This window comes from Panonychus citri, unplaced genomic scaffold, assembly GCF_014898815.1.
Source record: "Panonychus citri isolate SS breed McGregor unplaced genomic scaffold, ASM1489881v1 Contig00023, whole genome shotgun sequence".
Lineage (NCBI taxonomy): Eukaryota > Metazoa > Arthropoda > Arachnida > Trombidiformes > Tetranychidae > Panonychus > Panonychus citri.
Window position 1 is genome coordinate 136,626 of NW_026515428.1, and position 24,173 is coordinate 160,798.

At 31.6% G+C, this 24,173-nt stretch overlaps 9 protein-coding genes across 9 annotated transcripts; 4 read left to right on the top strand and 5 right to left on the bottom strand.

Annotated features, from left to right (window-relative positions):
• Positions 1–921: 921 nt before the first annotated feature.
• Positions 922–3,453, bottom strand: LOC128395212 (tetraspanin-3-like). The gene is made up of 3 exons (XM_053355613.1): positions 3,293–3,453; positions 3,011–3,193; positions 922–1,686 (listed from the first exon to the last, which is right to left on the bottom strand). The coding sequence occupies exons 1-3, from the start codon at positions 3,353–3,355 to the stop codon at positions 1,240–1,242; spliced, it is 693 nt and encodes a 230-aa protein (XP_053211588.1). The 5' UTR covers positions 3,356–3,453; the 3' UTR covers positions 922–1,239.
• A 603-nt stretch (positions 3,454–4,056) lies between these two features.
• On the bottom strand, positions 4,057–6,655 carry LOC128395035 (4-aminobutyrate aminotransferase, mitochondrial-like). Its single transcript, XM_053355430.1, has 2 exons — positions 5,327–6,655; positions 4,057–5,236 (listed from the first exon to the last, which is right to left on the bottom strand). Exons 1-2 carry the CDS (start codon positions 6,323–6,325, stop codon positions 4,712–4,714), a joined length of 1,524 nt encoding a protein of 507 aa, XP_053211405.1. The 5' UTR covers positions 6,326–6,655; the 3' UTR covers positions 4,057–4,711.
• A 2,217-nt stretch (positions 6,656–8,872) lies between these two features.
• Positions 8,873–11,083, top strand: LOC128395146 (motile sperm domain-containing protein 2-like). Its single transcript, XM_053355548.1, has one exon. It carries the CDS (start codon positions 9,688–9,690, stop codon positions 10,717–10,719), a length of 1,032 nt encoding a protein of 343 aa, XP_053211523.1. The 5' UTR covers positions 8,873–9,687; the 3' UTR covers positions 10,720–11,083.
• Positions 11,084–11,925: 842 nt separating this feature from the next.
• LOC128395084 (protein-tyrosine sulfotransferase 1-like) lies at positions 11,926–13,322 on the bottom strand. Its single transcript, XM_053355482.1, has one exon. It carries the CDS (start codon positions 13,311–13,313, stop codon positions 12,066–12,068), a length of 1,248 nt encoding a protein of 415 aa, XP_053211457.1. The 5' UTR covers positions 13,314–13,322; the 3' UTR covers positions 11,926–12,065.
• Positions 13,323–13,407: 85 nt separating this feature from the next.
• LOC128394985 (exocyst complex component 1-like) lies at positions 13,408–16,342 on the bottom strand. Its single transcript, XM_053355371.1, has 3 exons — positions 16,124–16,342; positions 13,935–15,997; positions 13,408–13,857 (listed from the first exon to the last, which is right to left on the bottom strand). Exons 1-3 carry the CDS (start codon positions 16,212–16,214, stop codon positions 13,705–13,707), a joined length of 2,307 nt encoding a protein of 768 aa, XP_053211346.1. The 5' UTR covers positions 16,215–16,342; the 3' UTR covers positions 13,408–13,704.
• Positions 16,215–18,336, top strand: LOC128396618 (probable medium-chain specific acyl-CoA dehydrogenase, mitochondrial). The gene is made up of 3 exons (XM_053357232.1): positions 16,215–16,240; positions 16,335–17,316; positions 17,763–18,336. Exons 1-3 carry the CDS (start codon positions 16,215–16,217, stop codon positions 18,105–18,107), a joined length of 1,353 nt encoding a protein of 450 aa, XP_053213207.1. The 3' UTR covers positions 18,108–18,336.
• Positions 18,337–18,526: 190 nt separating this feature from the next.
• On the top strand, positions 18,527–20,497 carry LOC128395075 (probable medium-chain specific acyl-CoA dehydrogenase, mitochondrial). Its single transcript, XM_053355470.1, has 2 exons — positions 18,527–19,806; positions 19,886–20,497. The coding sequence occupies exons 1-2, from the start codon at positions 18,856–18,858 to the stop codon at positions 20,225–20,227; spliced, it is 1,293 nt and encodes a 430-aa protein (XP_053211445.1). The 5' UTR covers positions 18,527–18,855; the 3' UTR covers positions 20,228–20,497.
• Positions 20,498–21,053: 556 nt separating this feature from the next.
• On the top strand, positions 21,054–22,729 carry LOC128395070 (UDP-glucuronosyltransferase 2B7-like). Its single transcript, XM_053355455.1, has 2 exons — positions 21,054–21,162; positions 21,231–22,729. Exons 1-2 carry the CDS (start codon positions 21,119–21,121, stop codon positions 22,531–22,533), a joined length of 1,347 nt encoding a protein of 448 aa, XP_053211430.1. The 5' UTR covers positions 21,054–21,118; the 3' UTR covers positions 22,534–22,729.
• Positions 22,681–24,053, bottom strand: LOC128395202 (uncharacterized). The gene is made up of 4 exons (XM_053355605.1): positions 23,644–24,053; positions 23,489–23,571; positions 23,348–23,415; positions 22,681–23,266 (listed from the first exon to the last, which is right to left on the bottom strand). The coding sequence occupies exons 1-4, from the start codon at positions 23,786–23,788 to the stop codon at positions 22,807–22,809; spliced, it is 756 nt and encodes a 251-aa protein (XP_053211580.1). The 5' UTR covers positions 23,789–24,053; the 3' UTR covers positions 22,681–22,806.
• Between the last annotated feature and the right edge of the window lie 120 nt (positions 24,054–24,173).

A 24,173-nucleotide genomic window follows, 5' to 3' on the forward strand; every position in this document is an offset into this window, starting at 1 on the left:
AAGAGTATCCTATCGGGAGAATAGTTTTTTTCTAACCAACAATTAGAAGGCTCGATCGAGAGTAAATACTATTCGAAAGGTTTTAATAATCTCAAGTGTTGAGAATATGGATTATATTGTAAACGAAACGAAATCTAATTAGTAATTAGAATTTTTTTTTCACTAATTAAGGAAGATAAACTTGATTGTTTTGTCGATGAACTGTTCTAAAAGCTTAAAGTGGCCACTTTAATTCGTGATTTTTGTGGAAAAAAAAGCAATCTGATTGATCAGATTTTGTCAACTTATTGTTGATTTAAAGGTTAATTGGATTGATAGATTAAGGGAAGAGAATTAAATTTAATCATGATCAGCATGGTGATTCATTTTTACCCCTGATTGTTTATCAAATTGTTGATTTCCTCTGAGTCTGATGTAATATAACATCTAGATTGAGTTTTTATTGTTCCATCCTTTTAATTTATTATAATCAAGGGCATTTGATGTTTGATTAAGTTAATTGTTACTCTGTCAATTGAAACCAATAATTTGCCAGAATTAACTAATTATTAATACTTCAAGTTCATTGGTCAAATTTACACCTTAAAAATTGATTAACATAATTTAAGCTTAATTTGCATGATCGTTAATTATTTTATTTTTATCTTTCACAAAATTGATCACAATTAAAATATTCTTAATCGAGTATTAATAATAAATTCATTTTTATTAATAAAAGCCAATTAGACCATTTGAATTGGCCAATATTCAACTAATTGTAACCAATTAGTGACACTAATCAATTGATAATAATAATTAATTTCTGAATCAAATGAAATAAATTAAACTTAATCATTTGATGAGAAATTAATTAATCAGATTGAAAAGGTTTTACAATTAATCAAATTGTAAATTTTATCAAATAGCAATAATTGATTGTCATTTGATTTGAAAAAAAATTACGAGTTAATATTAACTCACTTTAATCTTGTAATATGAATCTCTCTCTCTCTTTCTTGTAATTGTTGGTATTACAATACAATCGTCAACAATTATATAATTTATCTTGATCATCATGACAATCATTTGATTTTGTCTTAATTGAATACAAATAAATGGCTTATTTATAATATGGCAAAGTCATTTTTTTTCTTGTTGAAATTAAATTACTGTAAATTGTTACGCTTTTTTTTAGGTAGATAGATTTATATTTTTCTGAGTTGTTTTGATTGTTGTTGATGTTATCTGGTGGTTATTTGATTAGACGTGATCATATGATGCTCGTTTGATGCAAGATGCAACACAACAGGAACCGAAGATACCCAAAAGTTGAATGACCGCGAATACGATCACGGTGATGGCCAGAACTTTCATCGCAGGGGCTAAGGTCTCTTTTATGGCTCGAACGCAACCTTCTTGATAAGCATCTCTATCGTCACAGAGTTTCGCCTTGTCAGCACAACAAGAGGAGGGAATCGCTTTAGTAAGATTACGCCAGTCTTTAGGACCTTGTGCCCCGCAGCATTTCAGGTTCATTTGAAGATCGTCAACATTTTTTGTTAAACTTTCTCGCCCTGGGGTACCATAATCGCTGAGTGTTTTCTTTAATCCTTCATCGGTTATGTCTTCAAGAGAGTCTCGATACTTGTAGGCAAGTCCACCAACGGTAAATTCAACGACAACCAAAAGTAAAACAACCGATCCAAACTATATAATTTTGTACAATAGAAAAAAGAGAGAAAATCGATTGATTAGTTAACAGGTTTCTATTACATGGTTAATATGAAATATGAACAGAAAATATAATCATTAAGGTAACAAACAAATTAAAATTAATTGCCAGTTTCCAAGGTTCAATGTAATGATGTTGATAAGTATCTAGTAAATATTTTGATGTGTTTATTGAAATGCACATTATAACATACAATAGATATTAGTCTTAATCTTGCATCATAATCAGTTTGATCTTAATAATAACATGAGAAATGGATTAACTGTGTTTTCTATCCCATGTTATTACTATCCCATAAGAAAATTATTTCTAGACTAATAGCTATTACTAAATAATTAGTAATGAATAACTACAATCGAAATCATTATCTGTTGTTAACCATTTTTCCAATTAATTGTGATTCGGTGGTAATAATCTGATGACAATAATAATACACCTCACTCATTAGTCAGATACGTTAATTGTTTGGATGTGTTTAAAGTACAATATGAATTATCTGATGATGAAAATTTTATCAAAACAAACAAGGTAACATTTGATCATTAAATCGTGATTGTAAATTGATGAAGGTAAAAATTTATATGATTACAATATGGTCAACATGATCAAGCTGAAATTATATTTGATTGAATAACCAGTTAACTATTAGTATAAGTTATACTATGTTATTTGACCCAAGAGTCCACACATCATGATAACAAGTTAATTCATGATAATGTTGATGATGGACCTTGATTTAGGCAAGAACAGAATAGAAAACTAGTTCCAAGACTGGACCAAGATCAACTTGTTTCCAAAATAAATAAAGTTAATAATCCTTACAAACGGACAGTTGATGCTGGAGAGAAGGGAAGAAAAAAAATTCTATCCTGTTGATTGAATGTTATTTTCTTTTCTTTTATTTTCCAATAAATTTCTACAATCATGAAAACATATTGATGAATAAACAAGCTGGTATTTTCATGGGAAAATCGTATAATCTATGGAAACATTTGTTATCACAGATTAATTGTTTTTCACAGAAAAAAATAGAAATCAAATAAGTGATAAAATGGAGGAGAGAAAAAAAATGAATCAGAAAGAATAGAAGAAGAAATTAACAAAGAGAAGAAACAAAAGGTGCAATTTCCCTCAAAAAGTGAAATGTTAGAATAGAATAAAAAAAAACCCAAACTTCCACAATAACTATAATGCGACGTTACATTTAGATGATCAGATTATTAATCTACAATAAGCTAACAATCAAAATGGTGATAGGAAATCAAAAGTAATATAGAACAAAAAATGAATTGTACTTACAGTTATAAGCATACAACGGTTTTCCTTTATGGCACCACAACAGCCCAAGAAACAAATGACAAAAACCGCCACCCCAATTCCAATACTCATGTTGGCTGGTCCTTGACCAATATTGATAACACTTTCATAATTTGATGAACTTCTTGCCAAAGCACCGAAAATGATACACAAAAGGCCAAAAATCTAAGTTTAAAAAGAAAAGAATATTTTCAAAAAACAAAATAGAATAGAAAATTAAAATTCTATTCATCAGTGAGAAGAAATGAAAATCAAACAACTTACCAAACAGATAAAGTTGAAAAAGATTAAACCATATTTGGTTAATGATCCAAAGAATGAATTCATTTTAATTACGAAAATTATTTAATTAACTAAATAGAAAAATGATCTCAAAATAAGTCGACTAATTAACTTGACACAATAATTTAAACTAAATTGTAAACTTTTTCATTGAGAGATTTTTTTATTGAGTAAAATTGATTCGTCTCAGTAACCATGGCAACGACGATTCTTGCATAAGTGAAGAGGGAATTTCGAAAATCAATTAAATTCTAATAAAAAATTAATTTCCATCTATTTTCAAAGCTTAATGATCATCATCTTCATTTCCTCATCTTTCATTCCATCTCAATGGATGAAAATGATATTCAACAATTATTGTAATTTGAACGATATCCTTACGAGCCTCTCGTATCCCTGACGAAGTGATGATCAATCTTAAGTCCATCTCTTGATTGGCTCCATTGGTCAGTTTGACACTTGCGAATAATATAATTATTGTGAACAAAATAAGACCTTTGAGAATTGTGAATAGAGTAGAGATTAGTAAAGGGAAAATGTTGGTTGCGTTGATTAGATAGATACTTTTGATTGGCCTGCGAAACCATCATAACTATAGCATGAAAAGTTGTTAATGAAATCAAAAATTTCTTCATCTGAAAACTTATCGTCGCTGAAAAAAAGTGACCTCAAGTTTCAACTTCGAACTCGATTCTCTTGAAAACCATTACAGTGATCAGATCAGAAAAAAATAAACATATTTCAAGTTCATATTCATGGCCCCACAGATAAGTCCTTTTATTGAAAATCAAGTTCGCGCCAAAAAATGAGTTGAATTAAAAGTCAACACATTTTTGTTTACAAACATAAACAACAAAATCTCACTTGAATGTTTCTGTTAATTGTGGTTAGTTAATTGTTTTATTTAATTGCCTTGGATGAGCAACAGAATATATGGTTACTTGGTAACAATTAAAGGTAAATTATGAGTTAAATTGTTAATCATTTTGCTAGAAATCCCTAAAATCCAACAGATAGAAATTAAATTTTTCTGTTGTCATAACGATTGATATTTTTCTGGTTTTCCTTTTGTATTGTTTTTGTTTTTTTTTCTCTTATTTTTAAAATAGATTTTAACAGTTAATTGTGTCCGATTGATCACTATTATTGGTTCTAGGTGATAATTGTTCATCATCTAATATTGGAAGACATTAATTGTGAGCAGATAATGAACAAGATCAAATCTTAATGGTGGCAAACAAACAACACACGAAACGTTGGAAATTGGAATATAGAGAAATTGGTAAATTATTTTGTTCCATTTGATTATTGGAATGTAATCTGATTAATTATCTTGATTTTCTTTTCTTTTCTTTTTTTTCTCTTTCTCTCCTTCTCAGTGTTGATCATGATTTATGATCTTTAATTGTTCAATTCGGCTAATACCTTATGGAATCGATCGATGAAGATATTGTTATGTTGATTGTTAAAGGTCAATGTTGTTCGGATTCTCAATGAAGCTGCTCCTGATCCACCGCAATGGATTCCCTTTTGATGGAGACGATTAATTACCTCATTTCTTAATTCGGCTGTGTTAAAATCTATTGCACAAAATGTACCAATTCCCCTGGCCTTTGAGACTAAATTTGGAAAACGAGATTCAGCCTCTTTTAATCCGGTTAACATTTGATTACCAGTTTCAATTATGGATTCAAGTAAATTGTCTCGTTTAACAACTTGAATAACTTTCTCAAGGAGAGCCAATTTTGATGGATCGCCAAGCCAAGTATTAAATATACGGAAACTCTGATCAGGTCGTAAATGACCTTTGTAAAAATAGCCACCGGTCAACATTTTCTTACTAAAAGTGACGATATCTGGTGGATTATCTAGACCCCAATGTTCATGGGCCCAGAATTTTCCTGTTGGACCACAACCAGTTTGAACCTGATGTTTAAAAGATAGACAAACAATTAATCATGATGATACTTTTCTAATCTATTATATGAGATTCCTATTCCTCCATAGGAAATTTACCTCATCACAGATGAAGACAACTTGATGAGATTTAGCAATTTTCCTTAATTGTTGAAAGAAATAATTTGATCCTCGATTATCACCACCTTCACCTTGAATGGGTTCAACGATTAACCCAGCAACGGGTCGACCTTTCTTGTTAAATCTTTCAATTAAATCTTGAATCTCTTCAAGACACTGATCATCAGTGGCCTTGTTTTCCCGTTCATTAGCCTCGAGGGGATATTTATAAATAGGATAAGGAGCAATAGGCCAATCAAATGCAGGAACATCCAATTTGTGAATATATTTTGAATGAGTACAACTTAAAGCTCCCAAGGTTCGCCCATGGAAACCATGTTTGAAAGACAAAATTGTTAGATATGGTGATCCAGGATATTGATTAACTAAAGTTGATTCCATCTCTTCGGGTGTTAATTCACGGCCATCACGAATTCGCGTCTGATACCAAATGAAAGCCGCTTTAAGAGCATTTTCAACGGAACAAGAGCCACAAGCCATTGTTTGTACTTCGTTTAATCCTGGAGGTGCAATGGAAAGTAACGAACCTTTCAAACGATTAACCAAATCTTTCGGTGGTAAAATACCGAGAGCAGGTCGATTTATGAAAGCCGATGTATTTGCTGGATCTCTTAGCGCTTCAATCAACGCCGGGTGATTGTAACCCAATGGAATTGATGAAATTTGTGAATAAATATCAAGGAAAAGGTTACCATCAGCATCGCAAAGATAATTACCAATGGACGATTCATAATCAACAAACAATTGAACCGATTTAGATAATTGAATGGAATCCAATTGCTTAATCAGTTCAAGTGATTTAGGTCCAGGAATTGTTGATGTACGGATAAGCGGCTCTTTTGGTTCCGATAGATGATAATCCGATGAAATTTTAGCCGCAGTTGAATTATTCCGACGTCCGAATAGATTCAAGTTTCCATCATTAATTACCCTTAATCGTTTAGATGTGGCAACAATTAAACTATTATAACGAACCATTTTTCTTTACACAATATTAACACAAGTTAATCAACACTAATTCAAATTGTGAAAATGGTTCAACAACAAATCAGTAAGTTAATATATTGATTGTTATGGTTTTATTGTTACTGTTGCTGTGGTTTTAATTTACTACTAGAGATGTTGATTATTATTGAAATTTTGTGTTCACAAGATAATCAGTGTCGCTAATCAGTTAGAGATACAAGAAAAGGGGATAACCTACTGATAACAATTAAGCATTCGTGTTGAATTAGAGTAATTAAAATAAAAGATTCTGTTGATAGTTAACTAGATGTTTACAATTTTCTGGTTTTCTATTTGATATCTTTTATTTTTTCTCTCTCTCTTTCTTTCTTGTTGTTTCTTCTGGTTTTCTCTTTCTTTTTCTCTCTCTATTTCTAAATAATAATACTAATTTTCTTCTCTTTCTTTTCTCTCTTCCAGATCATCATCAATCTCGTTTGAGTTGAAGCAGATTGAGAAGCAACATGAACACTGAACCTTAGGAACAGAGAGACAGGAAAAGGCAATCGTCATGAAATGAGAAAATGGGTGGAAACAGAACTGAATTACATTTCTTTTATTGCGAAATGAACAATTTGTCGATTAGATGATTACATGGATTAAATTGTATTTGGATTACAATTGAAAAAGAAAATGAATTATCCATGATAATCATGAAATCATCATTCTTTGGATTGGAAAGTGAAATCAAGTTCATCTACTTAATTAGCCACAATTTCATCATCCCAATGAGAAATTGCTGATGGACAAACCTTGGGGCATCCATTGACCACTGGTCAACTATTTTTGAGTATTGAATATTCATTAGCTTTGATAATTATCTGCTAGATGGAATTTAAATATTCTAATCTGAACAATTAAACATAATTTTGTATCTTTTTGATTGTAATTATAAATGAATAACTGGTTTCGTTTGATTATAACAATACAAGGAAAGAATAGCGATTTGATAAACTTCCTTTAATTGTTATTACTTTTTATCTAATTGTGGAGTTTACATGATCGTAATATTATAATCATGAGGAAAAACTGTTTCGTTAATTGTTGATTAACATGAAAAACAAAACTTGAGACCAAAGAGAAGTGACCTAATCATATTAATATCATGTTCTTGACCATGAAATTCATTGAACTTTCAATTGACAACAAACAAGAAGCAAAATTTGAAAAAATTTTCGGTGAAAATTAACTAATTGTGATTAAAGTTTTTTTTTCTCATTCACTTTTCTCTCATCGTACAAGGATGATATCAATTAGTTAATTTAGTTCATCTCTTTCAATACAAATTGTTTATCATTTTAACTTTTATGTTGAATGAATTTGATTAACCTCGGAAATTGAAATATCTAAATTAACTAATCAACTTAAACTACCATCAGGTCACTGGACAATCAACATTGTTAAGGAAAGTAAAACTTTCACAATCATAATTTAAACTGTTTCAATGTAATTGATTTTTGATGATTAACTTTAAGAAATTGATTCAATTGTGAGAAAACAATTAACTTTTACAATTTAATTTACACTTTTCGCTTTGATTTTTTTTTCGCAATCAGACCAACAATTAACTTGAGAGTATTTAGTTAACAAGTGAACAAATTATTATCTATTGATTGAATTTAGAAATTAACTAATTGTGATAATTTACCAACACTCGGGGAGAAAAAAAAATTAAACTTTAACAATCAACCTTGAAAATGGTTAATAAATTGTTAATATAAAGATTTGATTTCCACCGGCAATTAACTGATTATGTTACTTTTTAAATGAAACCATCAATCATCATTAAAATATTGAGACAATTAAAAACAAGGTAATCAGATTGCAATACAAATTTAGTAACAATCAAGAGTTAACAATAAATCAACTTGAGATTTTAAAAATTAATTATTGTGATTGATTAAAATTAATTCAATAAATTTCACAATCTATCACTCCATGAACCTAATAATTGATGAATGAACTTTTCGTTTAATATCTTATATAAATTACAGTTGATTAATCAACTTGATTCTCAACAATTAACTAAATATTCAACGCGATCAACTTAACCTACCAGCCGGTTAACCGATTGACTTAAAGAGTGGAGAGGAAAATTAAAGTTCATTCTCATAATGTACAGTTAATTATTCAAATGAAACAACAAGTTAATGATGTCTAACAATTAAGAGTTAACAACAATTTACTTGATTGTGACTATCACCAATCATCAGGCACTTTCAACAGTATGTAAATGCAATTAAATTGCTTGCAATCATTAAGTTATTATAATGTATTAATATTAACTTATACACTCAGAAAATACAATTAATATCATCATGACAGCAATAAAAGTTAATTGTTTTCATTAAAAATCAAATTAATCAACAAATTTGGTATAAAAATAAAAATGATTGAACAAAGCAAAAAGTTAATCACAACAATTAACAATTTTCCTCATTTCAAATTAACCGGAGTTACAATCATTATAACCACGAGAATCATTAACAAATCAACAATCATTATTATCACTACAATCAGTTGATTATAAACAATTGTAATAATAACAAACAATCAATAAATTGTTAATCAAATTGAAGACAAAATCGTCAAAGAAAATCATTTTATCTGTAAAACTCATACAATCTAGTGAATCAAAATCAGGAAAGTCAATCAAAAGTTAATCAACTTTTTCTCTCATCCAATTATCATCATCATAATTACAATCATTTAATTGTGATAATGATTAACAATTGATTAGTGTTAAAAAAAGAGAAATCAAATTGTTACTTAACCCGTTTTCCAAGTTGTCCAGGAATCTTAAATCTCTCAAGTTCTATGCGTTAAATATCAACCGAAAAGCCTTAATAACCATTCTATCACAAATTTTTCATCCTCATCATCATAATTATCATCATTATCATCATCGTAATCCTCATCATCATCATCATTATGATTATCTTTCCTGTATCTCTCTCCAATTGAATTTGAGATGACTTTGAAATCTTGCCTGACTAGTTAACGAAATTGTTATTTTTCACTCGATAAAACAAAGTGGAAAAAAGGAACAAAAAATCACCTTCTCTCTCTCTCTCACTCTCTCACTCTCTCACTCAACGATCCTCTTAATATCATCATCATCATCTTTCAAGTATCGTCCCAACGAAGCCTGAGCAATCGTTAACAACGTTACAACGTGGTTATCATTTGAATAGAAGTTTTTTTTAAAACTCTCTCTCTCTCCGAATCATTTATATATAAAATAAGCTTCTACTTTTTTGTTGTTGATTTACAAGTAATTGCAATTAATTTTATTGTGTATTTGTAATTGTCTGTTATTCACCTGAACAATTTAAATGATTTCGGTGCCAATCATGGATAAATCATCATCACCAACAAACAACAATAATACCAAAGGTAATTGTGATAATGTTTCATGTTCTGTTAGTGGTAAACATTGTGATTCTTCAATGATTAAAGAAAAAAGTGATAAAATAACCAAAAATGGTTCAACTAAATCAAAGGTTAAATCTGATTTAGAAACTGGATTAAAGTATCGTGAAAAAATTGATACACTTAGAGATCGTTTTTCAACTGAATATTCAGCTCACCCTGAACTTTACGATGAAATTGATTTTCGTAAAGTGATGGACAAAGATTTCTGGGTTACTCGATTCATGGCCGATCCAAATGAATCCATTGACGATACTTTTGAGAAGTTGAGGTCAACAATGGAATGGAGAAAATCATTTGGTGTTAATCATTTCGATCCTTTATCAATTCCCAAAGAGATTTATCAAGTTTCCGCTTTGATACCTTATGAGGTCGATAAACAGGGCAGGCCAACTCTTTATATTCGAGGTAAAATTCATAGGAAAATCGATCAACTTGAGGATAAGATCAAACATTATCTTGTCAATATGATTGAAACAATCGATTCGGTGAGGGAGGAACGAGAATCTTGGTTGATCATCTTGGACGCTTCGGATGCCAATTTTTTCAACACCGATTTGGATATGATCATGTTCCTGTTTTCAACTCTTCGAACTCGATATCCTCGAGGTGTTGGTCAATGTTTACTCTATGGATTACCTTGGCTTTTAGGAGCTTTCGCAAACATGGTCATCTCATTTTTACCCTCGGATTCAGTGGCCAAGATCAAATTCGGTGGGAAAAAGGAGCTTCTCGAATTGATCGATGAAAATAATCTACCCGATTGGTTGGGTGGCTCTTGTAAGGTCAACTATCGACGGGTCCCAAGATCAGCGGTCTCTTGTTACGATATGGCAGAGACAGAGTTCAAATTGACCAAACAAGAGGTCGATAAGATCATCAAGCCGTTCACTCAGTACATTATGCCAGAACTTTGTGTCGAAATCGATCCTTAATTGTTCAAAAAAAGTTAATTTTCCATGAAAAGAAAATATAATTTTCCTCTCTTTCAATTCTCATGAGTGTGTCCGTCCATTTCTTGACCATTCCGTCCCACTGAATCACTCATCATGTAAATAATTATTAACTTTCAACAATTAACTTCTCTCTCTCTCTCTCTCTCTCATATCCCTTTATTGTAACCCAATTTGAACATTTTGTTTACAATTAACTGTTGATTATTTTGCTGCTGATATTTTGCAATTTAATTGTCACTTTGAGCTTTTTACAAACTGGTAAATCATTTGATTAACATGATTAACCCTTTAAAATTACTCAATTGTATTGTATTGATACTAAATTGTAATTCTCTTACGATTAGATTTTTTTTTCTCATTTATTTCAATCACTTTTTTATCTACAATTTAACCAGAAAATCCTAATTAAATTGTTCACAACTAACCTTGACTAAAAGTGACATCATAAATCATAACTATGGAAATGATAATAATGCTCAAGGTGGAGATCATCAAATCGAAACATAAAGAGAGACATTGTGGGACAAGTTAAGTTACAATTAACGTTCTCATCTCGATATAGAAATAGATATTAAAATGCTGGACAGAGCAGAATTGATAAAGAACTTGAGGAAAATAAGAACTGAAGAAGAGATACAGGGAAGGATGAATATCATGTAGCATTTTCTTTTAAGGAATCGAACTTTTTTGTCTTTTAGTGAGAATTTTTAATTGTTTCTACTTACATCTGATTCCAAGATGAAGTTCGACATGGGTAAGAAAAGTTCTAAGTCTAGAACCCCAATCGAAATATCTTTTTCGTTATTAAAAGTAGCCAAAACTAATTTGGATAAAAGGTAATAACTTTTTCGAGAAAAAGTTTTCTACTTTCAAGATTATCCAGTTGATTGAAATGAGAATTTCTAATTGTGATCAAATTTTAGCTTTTTTTGTTCTAAAGTTTCAATTCTATTAATGAAAATAAAAGATCACCGATCAATTGATCTTGGGGGTTAGCACTTAAATCAATTTAATTAGTAAATTAATCAATTACATGTAAATCCTAGAACGGATTAGATTAGATTGTTAATAGTTAAAAGTGGATAAGTTTACAGTTTATGTTTGAAATGGTTAATAAAATAAATTTTCCATTATAAAATTTACCTAGAATAGTATGAAGAATAGCAATTAATTGTTAAAACAAGATTAAATTTTTTTTTCCAATCTTGATGGTTCAATATACTTTGACTAGGGATTGATTAATATTGATTTTAACATTTTATAATCAATAATTAACCTTATAATTATGGATCCATTGATTGGTTAAGTAGATCATCTGTTAATTGTTATGTTTGCTCTTTAGTTAATTGATAACCGATAGTTTGATCAACTTCATTGTCCAAATTTTCCTTGGATACAATTTTCATTGATTCTTTTTGTTTAATCAGATCATTTTGAATTGATTTTCGAACTTTTTTCAATTCATTTTCTTTCTCCTCCCATTGTTTACGATTTTCTTTAAGATGTTTCATTTTTTCCACGACAAATTCATCAGGTTTACCATAATTCGGTGGATTACCTTTCGGATCATAACCAAGAACCGATAACATCGGTGCTATCGAACTCATATCTCGAACAACATCTTCAGGTAAATGTCCAACCCATTTACTTAGAGCTTCAACATTAATCGGTTTAATTACTTGGTCAGTTGATCTTTCCAACTTGGAAAGCGATATACCACCAGGTTGATTAATTAACTTCTCATGATTAAGAACCGATTCATTCCAAGGAACATCAAGAAAACTGAGAATCTTTTTCAACCATAATTCAGGTTCCAAAACCATTTTCTCATAGTGAACAGGTAAACAATTAACTGGGCCCAAAGAGTTACATTGAGAGTCCATTGATTGCATTGCATCGTTCCACTTTTTCATACATTGACGGAAATCATTTAAATCGAATCCGGATATGGTCACTTTACGGGTAATAATTGAATGGACAACAGCTCGACCATCACGAATCATAAAGATAAACTTTGAATTGGGGAATAATTTTTTAAGATAAACAGCTGATCGAAGGGTAAACGGATCTTTATTACATAATCGTTTAGCGGGTGGACCATGTTTACCAACAATTTCCAAGATAAATGCTGAGATTGCAGAATCTAAGACTTCAGATGTTATTCCAGCTTCGATAAGTCGACGAGATTCATAAGGTGATTTCATCCATTGACCACGAATACCAAGTAAACGAGGTATAACTCGAGTCTCTTCACCGCATCGTATATCTGGATGAGCGTCTAAAATAACACGAAGTAAAGTTGTACCCGAACGAGGCATTCCACCGATAAATATTAACGGAATTGATCTGTTAATCCGGTTCATTGTTAAATCACTGGAAGCCGATGGAAACAGTTCACCTTTAGCATCTTGAGATAACTGATATGACGATGATTGTTTACCATTTTGTTGATAATAGTTAAGAAAATTAGATGAAATTAGGTAAATGGGGAAATTGTATTGATATATAAATCCAATCACAAAAACAGATATCAATGGAATCAACAATTTTCTGATTGATCTAAATGAAAACATTTGAAATGTTGTTTCATTTCAATTGTCAACTTGTTGCTCATAGTAACACGTATACACTTTTTGCCAATTATAATTTTCTGCCATCTAGTGTTTCTTATTTTCGTACAATCATTTTTAACTTTATTGTAATTTAAAGTTAATTGTTGTCAATTATCTTTCTCTCTTCTTTTTTTTCGTCGCAATAATCTAGATAATAATAAATTCTGAAGGTTAATTTAAATAGTATAACAGCAAGAGACAGAGAAAGAGATTGATAGGGAATTTGATAAGAATATTGATTTAAAGAGTAATGATAAGTTTTGTTACTCTTTAAATTGATTGATGGATTGATTGATTGTTGTTGTTTGTTTGTTGTTTGTTTGTTGTTTGGAACAATTGAAAAATTGTCATGTTAATGAGATTGAGCGATATCTGAAAATACTTGAAGAATATCATCAATTGTGAAAGATAATGTTATATTAGCATCGGGATAACATTTCTCAATCATTTCTTGTAATGATTTATATTGTGAAATAAATTCCTCTTGCATTGATCTCCAAATTACCTAGAAAATGATAAACAACAATTAGATGATATTAAAGGTGAAAAAGAAAGATGAATTGTATCTAGAAATTAATTTACCTGGATTAATGTTGAATCTGGTTCACATACATGTTTCTCAACTTTCTTGTACATTTCCTCTAATCCTTTACGAACCTCCTTTAAACTACAATCTTTAATCACTTTTCGTAATTCTTGTTTACTATAAGCTAATTGATAGCCAACCTCTTCCGCTTTAACTCCTTGATTAACTTTAATTTGAACACCTTCAAAGAAAGAGTTCAACTTTTCCAGAGGTCGACCAAAATAACGGGAAACATAATCTTTAAGCGCTTCGTTGTACCTTTGTTTGGCCTCTTTTTGTTCACCTTCAAGACATTGTATCTTAAGGGTACGGAGAACATCATGAAGATAATGATAATTTTCAAGTCGAATTATCTCACTTGGTGTTTTATGATGTTCCATGGAAAGTTTATCAATGGCTTCGAACATTGTTTGAATTAAGGTGACATACCAACGGTCAATGTCAGTTCGTCGAGCGGATACTCCTTTGAATACTGATTCCGCTTGTTTGGCAAACTGTTCAAATCCTTTGAGAAATGTCAATACCCCGCATTTGGCTTTTTTCGGTATTTTAGCGTCTTCAATGGCCGATTTTTGGGCTTGCATAAATTTATCGAAATTTCGTTTAACTTGAATCAAAATGGTTCCATAGGTTTTTGCGAGAAAACTACCAGTATCTTGGGTGGAGAGAACGTGTTGTGTTAAACGGGCTAAAAGGTACATCGAGTAAAGGCCATCAAGTCGATCGTAAAAAGAGACAAATTTTACAAATTCCGGTTCTAAGATTGAAAATATTTCCGCCATCAATTGTCTCAATGTTTCAGATTTTTTTGGTTCAATATTTTCAGCGCTACTTTGACTAGGATTTGAAGGTGATGGACTAACCGAAATAGATTGACTTTGGGATGACCAAGAGGAATTGCGTCTATGATGACCGGTAAATGGTACATTGGAATCGATGTCAAAAAAGTTGATACAAAATGTTTGCTCGGCTAAGCAAAAGGGATCGATGGCGTTTAACATTTTCTCAAAACAGGAATCAAACTCTTCCCATTCGGTGAAACTTAACTCTGAACTTCGAGAAATCGAATCGGCTACATCCTGTAAATTGGCTGATGCATAACTGGAACTTAATCGAGTATTATCAAAACCGACAACATTAAAGTGTTTCCTTTTACCTTCATTGGAATCATTGCTTGATAATGTACTTCGACCACCGGTTAACTTTTCCCGAACTGCATCAAAATAACAGAAAATCTCCTTCTCATAAGTTGACCGAATAACACCAATATAAGAGTTAACCAGATCACTGTAAATTTGTCGGCAATTTAATTTAAGCCATTTAGATAGTGGACTAAATGGAGATAAGATACTGTGGATTACTTGATGAGAGGGTAATGATAAATCTCGAGGACTGATTCCATTCAATAAATTATCACCATATTCTTTAAGGGCGTAATTGTAAACATTGTTGATATGAGATGAAAGTCTTTTAGCAAATTTACCCTGAATACCTTCAAGTTTATGCTTTTGCTCGGAAACAGCGGCCAAATAATTTAGAGCTGGATGTATATTGGCATTTAGACATTCGGATAAACTGTTGGCAGCTGAAAGAGCGGCTCTAATACCCTTTTCGGTAGAGATGTCACCTTCTTGTAGATATTTTTCTTGGTCCAATGGAAATTGTAAGGCTGATATTAATGATTCAAGTTCAGCAAGTAATTTACGTCGATTTTCATTCTCAATTTGAAAAAGTGTCTCTTTCTCTTGCACTTGTAAAACGATATCACGAACATTTTTCAAATAACTTTGATAATGGTCAATCTTTTCCTCTAAATGTTTTGTCTCATCAATGGCAGATTCAAGATCCAATATAACTGCTTCAACTCTCTGTTCCGAAGCCATAATATCTTGAATGTTAACATAATCTAATGCAGATACTTCTTTAGATAATTGTTCAGTTAAAGCTTTAGCATTTTCGATTGTCAATCCTTTATCGGATAAAAGTCGTTCCAGATCAGCTTCTTCTCGAGCCGATAAACCAACATAAGGTTCACTTTCAACAACAGCAACACTTTCACCTAAAAGAGCAAGAGACAGAAAAAAAGAGAGACAAAAATAAAGAGAAAAGAAACAAAAAAGTCAAACAAATTAATATACCATCGAATAGACCAAAACAATTAGAATAATAAATCAAATTAACTTACTGATAATTTTTGATTCCATGTTGAGAAAATTAATTAACAAGAACAGAATTAATTTGGTAACAACTGAGAAAAAAAATTCCAAAGAAAACATATGACTGAGAGTTTATATTCTTTTCCGCTAGAGGGCAGTGGAATTTGTTGTTTTATTTGAGGAAATTTTAATTTTTTTTTTCTATTCTAATTGTAACTTGTTGATGTTAATTTGACTTTTAATTTGCTCTAATTTTATCTTTGTTTTTCATTATTATGTATTTATCTTCTTCCATTCGATCCTTGTTGGTAGAAGTTTGATCTCCAGACCGTTATTGGTCTCATCTATTGGTGGAAATGATCAAATTATATCAACTAGAAATGAATCAACAGGTTTCAGTTTTGAGCCTTCAGAGGAGAGTAAAAGTTTCATTGAATTGTCATCAAAATTTACCAGGGAAGAAATAATTCCAAAAGCTGCTTATTACGATAAGAATGGTGAATATCCATGGGACATTATCAAGAAAGCTCATTCACTTGGATTGATGAATTTCTTTGTTCCAACAAAATATGGTGGACCAGGACTTAGTTTAACTGATTCTCTTTTAATTGGTGAGGAAATTTCCTATGGTTGTACCGGTATCTCAACAGTTTTGGGTTCAAATGCTCTTGCTGGTTCACCTATTCTCATATGGGGTTCAGAAGAGTTGAAGCAAAAGTACCTTAGCTGGATAGCCTCTGAACCAGTAATGGGTGCATATTGTGTAACCGAACCAGGAACAGGAAGTGATGTTTCTGGATTAAAGACAAAGGCTGTTAAAAATGAAGATGGTGACTGGATTATCAATGGACAGAAAATGTGGATTACCAATGGTGGTGTCGCCAAATGGTATTTTGTCCTTACCCGAACAAACCCCGATCCTAAAGTTAAAACTTCCGAAGCATTTACCGGATTTGTGGTGGACAGAGATACTCCAGGTATCACCGTTGGACGAAAAGAATGGAACATGGGACAAAGATGTTCAGATACTCGAGGAATTATTTTCGAAAATGTTAAAGTTCCAAAGCAAAATATGGTTGGACCGGAAGGAAAAGGTTTCCTTGTTGCCATGTCCGCTTTTGACTTTACTCGACCCGCTGTTGCCTCCATGGGTGTTGGTCTTGCTCGAAGATGTCTCGATGAGGCCACTAAATATGCTCTAGAACGGAAAGCTTTTGGACAGGTAATTTAACCAGCAATAATTTAAATCATAAATGCTATCAAATTATAATCGTCACCCAAATCCAGTAATTAGGTTTCATGTTCTTAAAATCAACTTTTATCACAATTGTTGACAATTTCTATCATCATTATTCAATCATATCAACATTTCTTTTTACGACAAATTTGGACTTTAGACAGATCAGTAATAGTGTACGATGAATTTTCTCATATTGTGTTAGTGTTTATGAGCTAAAATTATCTTTACACTTTGTACCTGTTTGGTTACATTTCAAGTTTTCTAATCAAGATGAAGATCTTTTTTGATAAATAGTTACCAGTTCTTCAATATTAATCTAATTATTTTCCTTAACAATTAGTCATTCATTTTCTTTAATTACTTTTTCATTTTCTTGATAATCTTCCAAATTATTTATCAATTGTTTAACCTTTTTCTTTACTTTCCAGCCCATTGCCAATTACCAAGCGATTCAATTTAAATTGGCCGATATGATGATCGGTATTGAAACCGCTAAAATGGCCTACCTTAAAGCTGCCTGGCTTCATGATAATGGTCAGAAAAATACATTAATGGCCTCAATTGCTAAGTGTCATTCAGGTGATATTGCCAATCGATCTGCAACCGAAGCTGTTCAAGTTTTCGGTGGTGCTGGTTTCAATTCTGAGTATCCGGTTGAAAAGCTCATGAGAGACGCTAAAATTTTACAAATCTACGAGGGAACTGGTGAAATTCAAAGGATGGTAATCGCTCGTGAACATATCGCCGATATGATGAAACAAGGAAAACAATGATCAACCTAATTACAAATCTATATACTAATAATTTCAAAATCGCCAAAAAACAACAACAAATCATTGCGACAATGGACCAAAATATTATTATTATCAATCAAACTTTTCCATAAACATGAAGATTATCAACAATTTATGCTCAAAATATTAATCTTTATACTAACATTTATACATAATATTATTTTACACTGGTAATAAATATCTACCATATATGTATGCCAACAATTAATTGATTGCGTTGAAAAGATCAAAACAATTACCTAAACCTAAACCTTGACATGATTAACTTGTAAATAGGATCAAATGAAAAGAAAAAAGTTCCAATGGAAACAAACAATCAACTCGATTAATAAACCTGATGAAAGAACTCAAATCAATTCGAAAGTGCAATTAAGTCTAATTAATCATCGTTCCTTGATAATTAGAAAACTTTGATTACCAAAGAAAAAAAATGACGAGTAAGAGAAAAAAAATTCTTTCTTTTTCTCTACAAATAGAATAACTTTATTACCGAAGTGAACAGATGATCGACAAGAAGAAGATGAATACTGGTTTTGTTTATATTCTTTCTCACCACAACAATTTAATGTAATTTTCTTTTCTATTTTAAAAACAATCAATTGTTTCCCTAATTGTGACGGTCAAATTTCCCCCATCAACAGTTTTCTAAATTTAATTGTTTTAAAACAGTGAAAAGGGTTAAGTGTTTTCATTTGTTTCTATTTGGAATCTTTTGTTTATGTAAATCATGTCATCTCTTTATCATTTATCCAAAGGCCTTTCGCTGGTCCGGTCAAATGGTTGGTCAATTGGATTACCTGGTGTAGTTAATTGTAAAAGATTATCTCATGGATCAGCGTCTTCTTCTGGTTATTGTTTTGAACCCTCAGAGGAATCTAAAAGTTACATTGAATTGGCCAATAAATTTGTCAAAGAGGAAGTGATTCCGGTCGCTGGTCAGTATGATAAGAGTGGTGAATACCCTTGGCCGGTGATTAAAAAGGCTCATTCAGTTGGCCTGATGAACCTTTTCATTCCTGGTAAATATGGTGGACCGGGATTATCTCTATTGGATAATCTTTTAATCTCTGAGGAAATTGCTTATGGTTGCACTGGATTTGGAACTGCTCTGGTTACCAATGCTCTTGCCGGATCACCGATTCTACTTCATGGTTCTGAACAATTAAAGTCTAAATATTTAACTTGGTTAACTAAGGAACCAATCATGGGATCTTATTGTGTTACTGAACCTGGAACTGGATCTGATGTTTCCGGTTTAAAGACTAGAGCTGAGAAAGATTCAAATGGCAATTGGATTATCAATGGACAGAAAATGTGGATCACCAATGGTGGACAAAGTTCATTTTATTTTGTTCTTACCCGAACCAATCCCGATCCAAAGGTTAAACAATCTGAAGCTTTCACTGGTTTTGTGGTCAATCGAGATACTCCAGGAATTACCGTTGGTCGTAAAGAGGAAAATATGGGTCAGAGGTGTTCGGACACCAGAGGAATTACCTTCGAAAATGTTGTGGTTCCTCCCGAAAATATGGTCGGTCAAGAGGGTAAAGGTTTCGTCGTTGCCATGTCCGCTTTTGATTTTACTCGACCTGCTGTCGCTTCGATGGCCGTTGGTTTAGCTCGAAGATGTCTTGATGAGGCCACTAAATATGCTCTAGAGCGTAAAGCTTTCGGACAGGTACAAAAACCGTTTAAAACGGCAATCGATTCACTATTTATTGATTTTATCTCTCTCTCTCTCATTTTTTTATCAATAGCCGATCGCCAATCACCAGGCCATACAATTCAAATTAGCTGACATGATTATTGGCATTGAAACTGCTCGACTAGCTTATCTTAAGGCCGCTTGGATGCACGATAATGGTATTAAAAATACTTTAATGGCTTCGATTGCTAAATGTTACGCTGCCTCGATCGCTAATCGTTCAGCTACCGAAGCAGTTCAAACCTTTGGTGGTGCAGGATTTAATTGTGACTATCCAGTTGAGAAATTATATCGAGATGCTAAAATCTTACAAATCTACGAGGGAACAGAGGAAATACAAAAAATAGTAATCGCAAGGGAACATATCAAACGAATGGTTAATTTGGTCGGTTAATTAACAATCCAACAATCTCAAAATGATTTATATTATCAACCAACTATTACCAATAATAGATGATCAAAAATCTCAACTATTTGGTCCAACGGAAACGTAAAAAACTCTTATACTAATTTGATTTATACAAATTGATTTGTACAAATTTTTAAACTTCTCAAGAAATTAACTGATCAACATTTATATTATTTACTTATAATTATATTGTCATAATCAATTTTATTTCTGGACAAAATCAATATGGAAATAAACTCATAGAGTCAAATTTAACTATCGAACTGATTTTTTTGTAACAAACGGAAAATTTTTCGTTCGTTCGAATTTTCACTACAATTAAACTAAAACCCAGAATATATTTTAAATTGTTAATCCTTCCAGCAAGCGTTTGGTGCGATAATCTTGATGGTCTATTGGTATTGTAAGACTCGAGTGTAAAGACCAGCGGTGTCGAATGATTGGTTACGAATTGTAGATTCCCGATGAAGATTAGAGTAAAAAAATAACATGAGAACACAACAATTGATTGATAATAAAAACAATAAAAGAAAAGAAGAAAAAAATAACAACTACGTTTCATTTTAGTTTCGAATTGAACAAAAAGTTTTTCATCACACGTCACATCTTCACCGTAAATAATAAATCGTTGATATGATTGATTCTTTTTTATCAATTCTTATTAATTCTAATTATTGGTACTAAACGACTAATCAGTTTCTTTAATTATCAATATGACAATAGAATTTTTCTCAGTAATCAGAATTCATGAGCAAAATAACCTTTAAATATCATTTGTCATTTCCAAAGGCGTTTATCAATCGAGGTAGAGAATCAAATGGGAATATAAAACAAGAATTTGTGGCAATTAATTTAGTTGTTTCAATAGTAGTGACAATGTCTAAACCTTCATATCATGTTTTGATTACTTCTCTTGAAGCGTAAGTATTCATAGTTGATTCTTGTTCTGGAGTAAATTGTTTGATTCTAATTGAAATCTGGACTTTAGTTATGGTCACATCAATGCGATTTGTGGCTTTGGTGAGTTGTTGGTTCGACATGGACATAAAGTGACATTTGCTCATCGATTGAAGTATGAAAAACTTGCAATCCAACATGGATTTGATTTCATCCCTTTCGATGAAGCAGCTATTGGTACTATTTGTGAGGAGGATTTACTAAAATGGATAGACGCAAATGCGGATAAATGTCGACAAGATCCAATGGAGAGATTCAAAAATTATACTGAAGAGGAAAAGGAAGCAGTGGCTTTCGGAGTTGAGATTTTCAGAAAACTAAATCGAGCTTTAGTTCCGCTCCTGGAAGAAAATTCTTTCGATGCAATTGTTCATGGAAGTTTGGATATAGTTGATTGTATCTACAAACAGGCCATTCCCGTTATTTCCTCGTTTTCTTGTGCACCATTGATTTTGTACGAAAAAGGTCCACCAGGTATGTCGGGATTTTCTGTAAATAGTGATCCTAAACTCTGGAAAAAGTACGAAGAGTACTATACAGATGCCTTTTCCAAGATGGCCGAAAATTTTAATGTTCTGTTACGAGAATCAGGAAGACCTGAAGACTTTTTACCGACTCAATGGACTTTACCACTAAAAACAATCGGATTCTATCATTATCCTGCTGATCTTGATTATACTGAATTCGCACCAGTTAAACCTGGTTGGCATCGAATCGACTGTTGTGTTCGATCTCCAGATGAAGATTCGATATTTGAGTTACCAGAAAAACTCAAAGATAAACCAGGAAAGTTAATCTACTTTTCCCTCGGGCCAATTGCCTCGAATGATACACCAATTATGAACAAATTCATTTCTATTCTCGCTCGTTGTGGTCATCGAGTAATTGTCTCAATGGGTAAACGCGGTGATAAACTAAATCTTTCCGATAATATGTGGGGACAAGAATATGTCAATCAGATCGCTGTCATTGAGAAGGTCGATTTAGTAATTACTCACGGAGGGAACAACACATTCATGGAGAGTCTTTGCCATGGAAAACCAATGATAGTAATCCCCTGGTTCGATGACCAACTGGACAATGCACAGAGAGTCGTCGATAAAGAAATTGGATATCGAGTTAATCCTTGGGAATTGGATGAAGATTATTTTCTTAATTGTATCGAGAAAGTTTTAAATGATCAACAATTACAACAAAGAGTAAAGAAAATATCAGAAAATATGAGAAACTCAAACTCTGGAGCAAAAGCCGTTAAAATGATTGAAGATTTAATTGTTGAGAGCAAAAAAGTGAAATCTTCATTCACTCAATTCACTGGAGATTCAATCAGTTGATTGTTTCACTTTTGTCTTAATCAACACTCATTTCAAAGCTTCTTCAATAGGAGCTTTTAATTGGACAATACGATTTTTAACCAGCTGATTAATTGAAATTTTTTAATTTGGATGCGAATTGTTAATAATTAACTGACAAATGTATTCTTATTATTTACTAATGATTAAATTGTCGTAGTGAATTTTAATTGATGAACGAGAAAAAAAAGTTAATATAAAAATAATTTCACGAAGTCACAAAGTTTGTTTGATGTAGGGTAAGGTTAATTGTGATCAATTATTGTCTAATTGTTGGCTTTTGTCATTCAAATCCAATTGGAAAGTAGTAAAATCTTGAGCGTAATCAATAAATCGTTGATATGATTGACTCCTTTTCTCAATTGATTGTTTCTTATATCTTTTGATTAACTTTGATTTTAGGTCTTTATCATCCATAAGAGCCTTTAATTGTACAATGCGATCACGTTTAGAGTAATTAAATTGTATCTGGTTAACTTTCCTATCACAATAATCAGGGTTTCCAATTGCATCCATGTAAATTGTTTCATCAATCAAAGCAAATTGAATCATAATCCGATCAGTTAATTTGTGGTAAATCATTAAGATAAATGAATCTGATGTGTTAACAAAAATCTCTTCATCAGAAATCGAGTTAATTGTTTCCAATGGAATATGATTGTAACGACGGAATCGACGGTTAATCACAGTCAACTGATTGTTATCCGGATAATAGCTGTTAATTGTTCACAATTTAGAAAAAGAAAATCGGAAAATCATTAGCTGTTCAATTCAATTCTCAAGTTAATTAACTTACCTATTTCTTGATCCAATTATCTTACAACTGAATACATTTTTAATTGGTAATCCAGTAAATTTAGCCAGCTAATTGTGACAAAAATGAACAGAAATTAACTATTGTAATTGTAACAATTAATAATCTTAATCTAAAACTTACTTGATCAAATAAAGTTTGATAATTAGTCCCATCGATAGTTAAGGTTTTAACATCTCCATCAGTGTGATGAACTTTAACTTTAACTAAACAATTTAAATTTAAAAACAAGGAAAAATTTGTAATTACAAGGGTAAAACAATTAATTTAATTGTTACCTTTTCTTGGCTCCCAAACTCTTATATCGTTACCATTTGAATCAATTGATGATGTTGATGATGAAGGTGATGAGGTTGATGATAATTGTGAAGATGATGATGTGCACATCCATGAATTAAGACTAATTATGTTCTTGAAAATCATTGTTACCTCAACAATTAAAATCAATGGCAAACAAAATCAAAAGGAAACAAGGGAAAAAAGTTCAATTGATTGTCACAATTAAACGAAATCAATGTGATCTCGGTGAAAGTAAATCTTTGAATGAATCAAGAAAACAATTTCCACAGGAAAAGGAAACTAAAGATTAACCCTTAAGCGATTTATTGTCAACATCTTTGACCAAGGGTCAGTTTAAAATCTTCTTTTGTTTGAAATACTGGAAAAACTGACCAATGGTCAGTTTTCATTTTCGTTTTCTTTTTTCTTTCCTCTCCATCTTAACTCTCCTCGAGATATTATTAAGATATTAATTATCTTCCTTTAAGTGTCGATAAGCTATTTAAATATCTCTTAAAAGGTCATGTCA